Source organism: Taeniopygia guttata, chromosome 5 (genome assembly GCF_048771995.1).
Source record: "Taeniopygia guttata chromosome 5, bTaeGut7.mat, whole genome shotgun sequence".
Taxonomy (NCBI): Eukaryota; Metazoa; Chordata; class Aves; order Passeriformes; family Estrildidae; genus Taeniopygia; species Taeniopygia guttata.
The window spans coordinates 33,815,777-33,828,271 of NC_133030.1; the positions used below are offsets into that span (position 1 = coordinate 33,815,777).

Here is a 12,495-nt window from a genome sequence, read left to right on the forward strand (position 1 = left end):
CAATACAGAACCTCTTGGAAGGTGCCTATATGCATACCATGTTTAGACAAAATTTACCCTTAATCCCTCTTATAATTCTCAGCACAAACTCAGCATCAGGGACAAATTGGGTAATACTGTCACACACTGCCTAATGAGTCATTTCCATGGCTAGATCAATTCAAATAAAGAAATTAGTCTTTGCAATTTATACAAAAAAAATTTGTATAAATTTTACATTGAAATAGTAGGAATAATGGAACTTTCTTGCATTTGTTGTAGAGTTTTTTTAATATTCCTGAAGAAAGACAAATAAATATAGTTCTCAGGTAACAACACTATAATTTTCTCCCTAAATGCACCATTTTCATTATAGTAATTTATTTTCTGTGATTTTTTTTTCCTTACGACATTAAATGGCCCAACCAGCATTTAGTCACACAAGAGGAATAACAAACATGCAAGAATGCACAACAATACCACAGCACAACAGAGGTAATTTTATAGCAAAGATGCAGAAAATATTCTCACATCATCTGGTGCTATATAAAGGAAATTTCTTCTGAATTTCCAGTTAAAAAGACACCAACAAGTTAATCCACTCATATATTAAATATAAAATGGGCTTTAAGTTTGAGAAAAATGCAGTATGAATAGACACCAGCAAAAATTTTAGTGATCTTTTTCTCCAGAGCTGCTAAAACATGTACTTTGAATAGGGCTTAAGCATCAGGCTTAACTGTGGTAAAAGGAGTCCATTTTCTTTAGATAATACCTTAGTTCACAGAAACTTTGACCCTTTTAATACTGTTAGAGTGATAGCTGGCATCACATTGGAAACATACATGAAAGTGTAAATCTGGTACCTATTTACGCTTCAGTACAGCATTAATTTTCATTAAGGAACAAAAGTTACAGGATTTACTAATATAACAAACCAACTGAAAAAGAAAATTCCATTGACTCCATACCCTAATCCATTAATCATGAGCAATTCCTCCTCTTTTCCCATCCTCACACTGAGAAGTGAGCGGATCTGGCCCAGCGCTGCAAGTAGGTTGATGGTGTCCTTCACCGAGGCAGCACTAATAGTGTAGGCTTTCCTCAGGGCTTGCAGGAGCTCCCCAATGCTGTCGTACTGCCTACGAAGGAGGCTGTACATTATCCGAACTAATTCAGGATCTTGGATCTGATCTTCCTGGGACCAGCGCACCATTGTCTGCGATATGAGTTCCTTCAGGGTAGCTAAAAGCAAAACACATTGCATGTTACCAGCTCTTCCAACAGAAAATATCAAACACATGTATTCTAGTAAAATTATGTAAGAGCTGACAACAAAGAGGTTGTAACAAAACGCAGGCAGAATGAACAGGGTTTTTAAATTGGAAAAGCAACTTTTAGATCTTTCATGGTAAGTGTAATGTTCTTGAGAGATAGAAAACAATAAACATCTACTTAGGTTCAAGTCCACACTGTTGACTGAAAACCTTTAAGCTGATTTTGAGTCTTAAGATTTTAAGAATCATCCTTGTAAATTAAATGTTGCATTTAGACTTTTAGTTTATTTCTTATTTCTATATCCACTCACTGTCACTTGGTAATGCACTTCCTAAAAACATTGTATTGTTTGGAAATACAGAATAAATATTGCTTGAAGCACTTGTATTGTAGACATTGCAAATTCAGTGATGCTGAAAACAGTTCTGCTGAGCCCAAAGTTTAGAGAATTTACCTGAAATATACTTCATATTGTATTCATATACAATACTTCATATTGTATTTATACAAACCCATCATTAATTCTGAGGTTCTGTTCCATAATTAGGCTTTCAACATGTGGGAACAAATTCAGTACTTCCCAGAGATAGCCCTTCTCTTAGTGGCATGTCATGGCTTATCTCAGTTTTTACTTGATAGCTACAAAAGTCCTATAATCAATATTAACACTACTTTTTTTGCCTCAATGTGTTTGTTTTCAGAGTTCTAACTTGTTTTTAAATACAAAATATACTGATTCATCATACTAGGTTGAAATTGCTGGCATTCGTCACTTGGGTAAAAGCTCATTTGTGATAAGAAATGAATGTAAGTTTAGACTAAAGGAAGATTTATTTGTGGCAAATAGCTCCTTCTTATGAGTATTCACACCGAGTATGTATGACCAAAGCCAAGACGCTCAAGGCCAGAGATTTTAACCTTGGAAATAGGTACATATCATGCACGTCACCATACCTCTTCATGCACATAAGAGGATTGGGGGTACCTCTGACATCCATTTCCTTTAATCTCTGAATTCCAAATTTCCTGATGCATAAAGGGGAAGTGCACACATGGACTAAAAATCTCAGAGCGTCCAGCTACAGACAAGTATATAATATTTTATATATATATGTATATATATATATATAATTTTTCATCATGCTTTGAATGACTTAATCCATGTATATATTTGTACTAGGCATCACTCCAAGGAGAAGCCCAGACCTGAAGAAATAATCTGATATTTCTAGAAAATAGACGCTGTAGGATTCTTTTCCAACCTACATTTCTTGTAACCCAAAGCTCTGGTACAAGAAATAAGTGAACTGCTCTGTTCCAAGGACCAAACATCATGTGCCCTGAGGCTTTTGGAGTGAATACTTCCTGACTCATGACAATAGAATCCACATGAAACCTGGAGAAGAAATGATATTACCAGATACTGAGTAGGTCCTGCTACCATTAAAGAGAAAGCAGATGCTAACAGATGAGTCACTGGAGAATGAAGCCCTGTTTCATGTAGCATATCAGACTGTTACAAGATTTAATGTACTTAAAACACAGTAACAAGCTTAACAGACCAAAATATGCTTTCAGACCAGGACAAACAGTCTAAGGGGCTTTCCAGATCAAGCAGATCATGTAAGAAGTATCATGAATTATAAAATAACTTTGCTGCCTAATCTCAACACAGCTCTTGATTTAACTATTGAGCCTGAAATAAATTAACCATTCCAATTTTGTACATGGGCCTATTGACAAACTGAGCAAATTGGGAAAAAAAAGAGAAATAACTTTTACTGTTTGATCAACCTGAAGTCACTTGGAGAATCCTGCACATGATATCTGTATGGTGTTACAGAAATTTAGAGCTAGAAACCCAATCTTGATTCAGAAAGGCAAGAAGAAACCTCAGCAAAAACGTATCCTAAAGGAAGACCTGTAAGAATTTGGCTTTTTGCCTTGCTTATTCCTTACCATCCCTAGTCACTACTAAGGGTTGAAAACTCCTATCACAGCAAAGACAAAGTTTGTGAGATTCATACCACACATCACTCTCACTGGGGTGAATTCTCATGTGGCATGTAAGCACAGTGCCAGTGAGAATCAGGTGAGTTTTTCGAAGAGGCTCAACTGAAAGCTTATGCAAATAGTTGAGGAATTGCAAGCACAGAACCAATCTCACCCATACAGACCATGAACACCCCTTGCGTCTTATGGAAGATGGTATGGGAATGGATATGTGCAGGAATAATGCTAAGAACAAGAAGTTTGTGATTACAAGTGTTTTGGGGGGTTTATGTGCTTGTCTGTATTTGCATTTATATTAAAAGGTAATAAAACAGGTATTAGAAGGAAATGGAGATAAGCTCTAAAGAAGAATTTTTACATTAAAAAAACCCATAAAAATTAGATCTTCCCATAATTATTGTGCCATAATTAGCCCATCACAGTTCATTATAAAGAATATGCACATTTTCAACCCCAGAGTTAATGATCTGGATCCAAAATCTTCCACTCATTTTATTCTTTTGTTTAAAAATGCATCTGAGGTTTTCAGTATGCAGAATAATAGTTCTAAGAGGCAGAAGAAACTTAAACAGGCAGTGTCCTTCTTCAGTCCCTTATAAAATTTTATTAGAAAATACACTCCTGTTGACTGTGTAAAACTTTAACACTTGCATCATGAAAGCATTTATATGGAAAGAACACTTACTAGGAGCTTTCTCTTCTTCTTCCCTAGGTTCTAATTTTTCTGCCTTTGGTGGACCTTTGATTTTGTACATTAAGGAATGAAGTTTGCCAGTCAAGGAGGAATCTTCTTCTTCCTCTTCCTCTTCTTCTAGTGGAATACCTTAGCATAAAATAAAACTGGTTAGAAACAAAATATGACTCATGGTATTATTTGATTAAATATGTGACCCTTTGTTTCATATTGCAGAATGTAGGTTAAAGAAAGAAGTGTATGGCTGTATCCTACAATACAACACAGTTTTTCAGTCAAGATATTTAGCAGCCATAAACAAATATATGAACTGAATTTAAAACTGTAAGAAGGCAGACTTTCAGAGATCATGAGGGTAATACATGCTTTTTACGAAAATGCATACAATGAGACGGGATGTCATTTTAACAGGCAGTTTAATACCTGGTAAAATGGCCAGTTTAATTCAGTTCAGTTCACTACATTGCTTCACAACCATTCAAAGTCTCTCACATCTCTTAGTGATCATCAGACAACACATGTGTAATGTGCAGAAGCAAGGAAGAACTAAGCAGGCTCCCTTCATATCAGAGATTGTGCCAAGCTGAAATGTAAGCTTTTGCAGTTTGCTTGTCAAAGAGAAATTGAGAAAAGGAAAAAAATTTCAGACAGAATACTAGACCAAGAACCTGAAGCTGAGGGGAAAAGAACAAACTGCAGTGGCTAAAACTGTTCCTGAACAATTAACTAAGAAAGAAAATAGAACAGACATGTGGTACCAAGTTGGAGAAACTTTGCTGCTGGCAGCTACAAAGGGGGAGTGAAAATTATAACTAGGAGTGATGAAGTGATAAAATTCAAAGACACCAAGAGGGAATGAAAGAAATCAAAATTTAAATTGGACAGTAAATATGGAATTTAAGAAATGGAAAAAGTTAAGAATGAAGAAGGGATATAGTCAGTCTGAAAAAAAGTAAGAACAGGAAATATGACCAACAATAAAAGTAAAGAGAAAGCAGACAAGGATAATAAAGCAAGAATCTATCTGGCACTGAAATAAAACCTAGGCCCTGGACACAAGAGAATGACACTGGGAGAAGGACTCTGAAGAAGCTGAAATTGACAGACAGGAAGAAATGCACTGGGATCATGAGTTAAGACTGTGTTGGACTGGGGTAGATGAAATCTGTGACACTCCAGATGGGGTCTCATTTACTCTTCCATATCATTAATTGTTCATTCTGCACCCTCTTATAGTTGCAATCCATTCAGAAGCTGACTGTCTCATGCTGCTACTGGCTAGTTGCTTCCTTAAAGTGGCAGAGGTCTGTGCACTGTGATGGTTTCAACCCAGCTAACTGTTAGTTTGATATGATGCTACCAAATATGCTGTAAATTTGTTTGTTTTTTTTTATAAGCAAGAAATTGCACATTAAAAAAAATGATAGAGGACCATTATTTTCACAGTTACAACGTGCTAGGATTAAGACTGCCTGAGTAACTATTTGCTTATATTCATTATGAAGAAGCCTTTAATTACTTAATTGCATACATAGTTTTCCACTTAGATGGAGAAGTATACTTAGTACTAAAAAGCTGATTAAACATTCCAAGCAGAACTCATATTCATTTAATCTGCAGCTGTGATTGCTTAGTACTGATTTTCAGGACCAAGTCAGGACACAGATAAAGAGGAGCATTTATCCACAGCAACCACCTCTGATAAATCTGTGCGAAGTAATGATGATGGTTTTGCATAGAATCCAGAAGATCTTTAAACTATTTTAACCATGAGATAGTGCTTTCTCTATCTTGAACTCTCATTCAAAATACACATTTACAATGTAGTCAAAAAAAACCAAAAGTACATCCCTAGAAAGGAAAATCTCAATGTATACAATAACAAGTATTTCACTTCATGAAATGCGAAGAGTGATCAGGAGCTAAACTGACTCAATGATCATACCTGCCACAAAATTTTAAACTAAAATAAATTTATTGTGGAGTTAAGACATTTCCAAGTAAATTGTAGGGCTTTCATAATCTCCATCCTGGATTCTTAGAGTACTCTGTGTTGCCAAATGGGCATTACCTTTGGAAACCAGAGGTCAGATCAAGGGCTAAGTGTCTGAATAGTGGAGGTGGCTGTAATAATTTTTTATGATAGATGTAATAAAAAACAGAGAGAAAGATGAGTTAATAGGAGGAGTAACTATTCACTTTAACACTTGGAAGAAAAGTGATGGAATGAAAGAAGCAGTTTTTGGTAAGCACCTAGAAGCAATGATGAATAACAACAGAGGATTGTGAAAACCAAATAATGTTAAACCAACTAAATTTCTGCCTTACAGACACAAATCTTGATTTCCAGGGCTTTTAATACTGTCTTGTACAACACCCTCAGAAGTAAATTGATGGAGCACAGCCACAGACCTACTCATCTTTGGCTGAGGCTAAGGCTGAGGTAGTTGAAAAATAATAATTGACTTATCATGAAATCATGATAAGCTTTCTGGTTGCTGGAGATTCTAAGAGGGTACTCAGATATAGTGGTGCCAAATAACATCAGAAGCCTTAACAATACAAGTACAGAATGGTATAGGAGCCACCACGTCTCCAAACAGAAACTTAAATACAGGTAATTAAAACAGTACAATTCCATGAACCAGGTAACACTGGTTTTAGGGATAACCAGCAAAGGAAGATTTATCAGACTGTCTTGGTAAACATTTGATAATGACCTCAAGCAAGAAGGTGGACAAGGAAGAACTAACCATTAGGAATACCATGCTCTTTCCAGGAAAGAGACTGAGATGCTGCCAATTCACTGTAATGACATTGGCCCCTTCTTTTTGAGCAAGATGGATGCTGAAAACCATAGACCTAAGCAACACACTGGGAGAGTAACTATGAATATATCTACCTAGTAGGTAGATGGAAAAAGCTTGTTTATTTCAGTTTTAACTGCATAATTGCTGTAATAATTAGATGACTCAGACTACAAATGTTAAAAATTTCATGGCTGTCTGAATTAGACTAAGATCTCAATAACCTCACTAAACTAACAAAAAACAGATATCAAGAAAAACCACATAAAATTGCACAGGAAATACAAATTAAATGAGTAGGGGCAATTCAAGCTGTAATATGCAGTGCAAGAGTGGTTTTATAATGACTGTGTCTCACAGTTATGCATACAAGAGGAAACTAAGCTAAAGCAGGCAGAGAACTACACATCTGCTTTTTAAAATTAAATTTCTGATGCTCAGCTTGGCATTAATTGTGTTCCCTCTATACCTTTTATCTGCTTGTACTTATAAGGTAAACCAACCTTCTTGTTTGGATTATTTTTTCCCACAGTAAGTCTAAAACTGGTATATAAACAGAATAATATTAGATAATATTTAATAGAGATCAAACAATGAAACTTAAAACTATGCATAGGCTTCCCATATACTTGTAATATACACTGAAGTTTGTCAGTAAAGTCACTCCGTAGGCAGTAACACATCTAATGAAAAAAACCTCTCATGTTAGTATATTTTTCAACTGATCTATCAAGTGCCAAAAAGACAAATTGTATCAACAACTTGCCACTCACCACAGTGAATTAGAAGATCATCATGAAATTCATATAGTTCCTCTCGAATCTCCTCTGGACAGGGACAATCCTCTCCCAGTTGAAAATTCAGCAACATATTAATCTTTAAGGGATTTAAAACACAGTTAAAAAACTGAAATAGCCTAGGACATATTCTACTATACAGCCATACTTTCCCTGTTTATACATTTGGTTTACAGTTTAAGTTCTAGAACACAAGTTTGAATATTCTGACATTCAGCATTTTGTGGCATGGAATAAATTTATTTTGAAATTCATTTTGGTTCTCCAATGAGTCAGGACTTTATTTCGTCATCATAAAGAGGCTTTTTAATCATTAATTCAATCTCTTTTTTTATTCATATTACCTGCTCTTGAGGAGGAGACCGAAATTCTTTAGTCTTCTTGGCAGTCAATGCAGCAGACATATTCAAGGCTTGCATGAGTTCATTGTACCTGTATTTCTGGTTATACTGCAATTTTGATACATAACGGTCTGCAAATGATACAATTGCTTCCACTCTGTGTTGCAGTTCACAGTCACAAAAATAATTGAGTAAATGACACATCTAGGGTAGAGAAAATAGACAATCTCAACAGTTTTACAAACTCTGGGGTAGAACTTGAACACATACTATACACTGCATCAGACTGTAAAAATGAGAGGCATTTCTACCATATTTTTGTTTCAACACTGTGAAGGATACAAAATAGTAGTTTCATTGTCTGATTGATAATACATTGCACACACAGTCTTTCACTCCATGCATTCAAAATATCTAGCAATCACACACTAGTTTAGCTGGGAAGGGTCTTTTAAAGATTACCTGGTCTAAGCCTCTGGTTTTTATTAAATAATTATGCATTCAAAAATCTATTTGAGTGAAGACAGATGTAGAAAGAACTGCATCGTCATCAATTTATTTTAAATGAATTTGAGGTTTTAAGGCAAATTGGAATTAAAGACAGTCAGAATTTCAAATCTTATTAAACAGAGAACAGGCAAAAAGCACAATTCTTTTTACATCAAGAGTAGAATATAAGCACCATATTTATAATAAATGGTCACCTGAAGCTTAACAGATTCTGGTAATCTTGTCTGCAACAAGCCCTTTGCAGGAGCTTTTGTTTGTTTGATTGCTTTCTCCCCAGCTTCTACAGCTTTTTCTTCAACTTGTGTCACTTCTTCCTTCTCTGTCCTCTCTTCTGCTTCTTCCTTGTGATCTCCAAATACAGTGGGATCAATGAGGAGTAATACCTGCTTCACATCATCATCATCAAAAACACCCATTACGAGCAGTGTCGCTATCAGTTTAAGAACAGGAACGAACTGGAATGCAACCTGTCCTCCCACAGGGTCTCGTATATGACTCCCACTGCACTGCACTGCCTCTGTTAACATACTTATGGCCTTGGATTTAAGTATCTCCAGGGGTATCTCTGGGATGGATGTCTTATGATCTTCGCTGGTTGCAATAAAGCATGGAGTAGAAAAACTGAAGGCTGGTTTAAGACAAGTGCTAAGCCCTACTCCAGGTAAACCATGCTTCTTTGTTTCATCGGGATATAATTTAATATTTCGAGTTTCATCTGTAACTGGAATGATAAATTCATTGCTCATCATGAGCTTAGCTTGCTTGGCGTGCTCCAAGTGAATACTAATGAGCAAATCGTAGAATCCAGAACGTAGAAGTCCAGGTAAGTATTGATTGTCTATTGTAAAAAATAGCTGAGATACATCCACATGGCTACAAAGTGCATAAGCAACTCTCGTGTTACCTAGAGCACTAACTGAGCTATAGAGCTTTAAAGTGTGATAGTGAAACATCATCAAATCTTCTTGTTCACATAGCTCCAAAATATCGACACATCTGTTATGAAATAAAGAAACAGAACACCAGTCAATTCCATTAATAAAGACTTTGAAACGGGGAAGTTCTATAATATCTGAACATTTTGGTCAGTTCCTATTCAAGCCACTAATATTAAAGTTGATACCAACTAATCTTAGTATGTGCTTCATTAAAACACAGTAAATGGTGGAAATAATTTGTTGACTGTTTAAAATTAGTACTCCATAGGGAAAAAAAACCTCCAAAACCTAAGATGAAAGTGCTTGATTGGAATCTATTATAAATTAGAATTTGTTTTTAAAAAAGGTGTATAAGGCATGCTGAAAATCTGCTTTACTACCATTACTAAACAGTGCCTTTGCAGTTTACTCAGGATTTCTGGTTCATTTTTTCCACAAGATACAGCGTTTTTCACTCTTTCCTTGAATTCAGTTTTATTAACAATTAATAAAATCGAGTTTTGAATAATTAAAAGAAATTGTTAAATTAATAACAAAAGTACAGCTGTTAAATGATCTTTCTGCCATGCTTTTGCTGAGAGTTTGATTTTTCACTGGCTATGACATTTGACATTCGGTTAGATCTTTATTATTCTCACTCTGAAGATAAAACATAATGAAAATCAAAAAAAAGCATGATCTTGTCAATGGGAACATAAGAACTTAATTCATGTAAACTCAGTGCAGATGACAAGAAGAGATTATGGCTTCCATTATAGAAAAAATTGGCAAAATACTACTTGCATTTTTTTATGCTTATTTTTCTCAAGCTAAGAAAAATCTCTATGTTTAAAGACCTACAGATTTAAGAGACATTATTTTAATTTAAATAAAATCTAATAGTCATGCTTCCCTTTATGCATGCAAAACTTGGTACATGGTATTAAAGTTCAGTCTCTTGTATATACTTAAGTTTCAAGAATAATAACATCTGATATGACAGGTAAAATCAGAAATTCTCAACAGCTATAGGGTAAATATTCAGCAAGGCAGGTTTAATCAATACGCTGACATATTTTTTCAGTGTATTTTGTCCACATCAGGTAATTTTATCTCATTATCAACGTACCTGTTTTCCTCTGGGATATGAAGTGCCATCATCTGCAGAGGTTCCAAGCACTGCACGACCCAGCCGTGACGCTCACTGACGCGCTCAGTTTCTACTCTGAGGAAGCTGTTTGGCATCCGGCTCCACAGAACAGGCGTAATTGTTTGTACATCAAGGCGAGGGGGACACTGAGGAATGGGATTTCTTTCTTCACTTTTAAAAATTGCTGCTGATAAAGGCATGGTATTCTGAAACAAATACACGTATTCATTATTTTTGAAATTTGTTAATTATGAATAAATCCATGACACCAAAAGGAAGGATAACTTTTGAATAACAAGGAAATCATAGAAAGGTAGAAGTTATTGCAAAAAACAGAATCCATTAAAGTCCCCCAACATTAACAGTGTTATCCTCAAACGATATTAATTTATTTTGACAATTGCAGAAAATCAGTTAACTGCATATAATAACAACATTTACAGAAGTAAATGTAGAAGTCAAATTAAAAGTCATACTTTTGATTCAAGCTTCTTAAACAAATTTAACTGAGAGGAATTTGCATAGAAATAAAGAGATTTAAAAGAGCACATTAACATAAATATTGTTTTTCTATAGAACACAAATATACTTCCTACCTTTAATTTACCAAGTTCAAACTGAATCAAGTTAGTACTTGTAGGCCGTAAAAAAGTTGCTGGAAAAAGCTTTGTGTTTGGTTCGACCTAGAAGTGAAATGAGATGTAAATTTTTTTAAAATTTAAAATGGAAAAAAAATCATCTCCCTGAATATGATATAAATAAATACTGTATACCTTACACTTCACTATCAAATAATTTATATATTTACTAAATAAAGTGTTGAATAGTGTCTACCTATAATATAGCAAAGTATTTGCAATTATCTTTATAGGACCACCTAATTTTTGAGACTGGGGTTTTGTAGCCTTCTGTGCTCTCAACACCAATAGGAGGAACCACTGCCATGAACAAAGAATTAAAAATATAATTATAGAATAGTACATTATTTAAAAAAATTCAGTACTGCAGGGTGGCTGAAAAAAGAACATCTCCACAATTAAATCAAAGTTTCAGAAGTTCAATTAAATATATCAGTAACACCATGGTGCATTTTGTGTATAATGTACAGATGTACATAGTAAGCACAACTTCAATATTTGTGCTGTGAAGTAGTGCAACTCCTATCTTTGAGGACAAAAATCTATCAAAAACTGTTTTCTCAGAACTATGACTATGGGCATACATAATATAGAGGTAGGTATTGACATCAGAAACTTTTTGGCAAGTTAAAAACCACAACCCCAAATCCAGAAAAAAAGGCATTCTGTTCTGCTTGGTGTACTGGGTTTTTTCCTGAATATCACCATGCCATTCAACAGCTAGATCAAGAGCTACAGAAAACTTATTTTCCTCTCTTAAATATGTTGAACTACAGGCCTTTTAAAATGAAAATAACATACAAATATTGTCCTTCTATTTCAGTTAAGAAAACTGAAAAATACATGCAAATTGTTATAAGACTAGAGTAATTACCTAGACCAGACAAATATAAATTATTTGTGGCAGTTGAAGTGAGAGATTTGATTTACTGAAATATTTTAAAGGTCTTTCTTTATTGTAAAAATATTCAAGATGTGGAAATGAAAACTACATAATTTTAATTTCCATTACTTTCAAAAAAGAGAAAATCATTAAATTACTCAAAGTATATTATATACTATTTTGAATCTATGTAAATTGCTGAATATTCTCATTTTTCAGCAGACCAGGTCTAACAGGTATATTGAAAAAATATTTCCTAAAAAACTTCAGGTATTTTTCCATGAAAAAAAGAAATAATGGTATTTTCTGAGATAGTTTTACATTTAGTACAGAGAGCATGGTTATATTAATTGCAAATCATATAAGGAAAAACCTGAAAGTGTTATTTACACTAAATTCAATAACCTGCATCTTCCACACCTGTCTTTTCATACATCCTCTAGCAAGATAAGAAGAGCTAAAGGCTGACCATGAAAAAATCCACAAAC

General features: G+C 34.5%; 1 protein-coding gene across 20 annotated transcripts in view; it reads right to left on the minus strand.

Moving 5' to 3' along the window:
- The window catches only part of RYR3 (ryanodine receptor 3), a 195,754-nt gene that overhangs the window by 87,598 nt on the left and 95,661 nt on the right, over window positions 1–12,495 (minus strand). For all 20 annotated transcript variants that reach the window (XM_072930138.1, XM_072930144.1, XM_072930137.1 and 17 more), the window contains 7 exons: window positions 11,083–11,169; window positions 10,466–10,692; window positions 8,614–9,415; window positions 7,913–8,113; window positions 7,545–7,647; window positions 3,956–4,093; window positions 951–1,224 (listed from right to left, as the gene is read on the minus strand). In XM_072930138.1, the coding sequence (XP_072786239.1) occupies window positions 951–1,224; window positions 3,956–4,093; window positions 7,545–7,647; window positions 7,913–8,113; window positions 8,614–9,415; window positions 10,466–10,692; window positions 11,083–11,169 (1,832 nt within the window). The remainder of the gene's footprint in view (window positions 1–950; window positions 1,225–3,955; window positions 4,094–7,544; window positions 7,648–7,912; window positions 8,114–8,613; window positions 9,416–10,465; window positions 10,693–11,082; window positions 11,170–12,495) is intronic.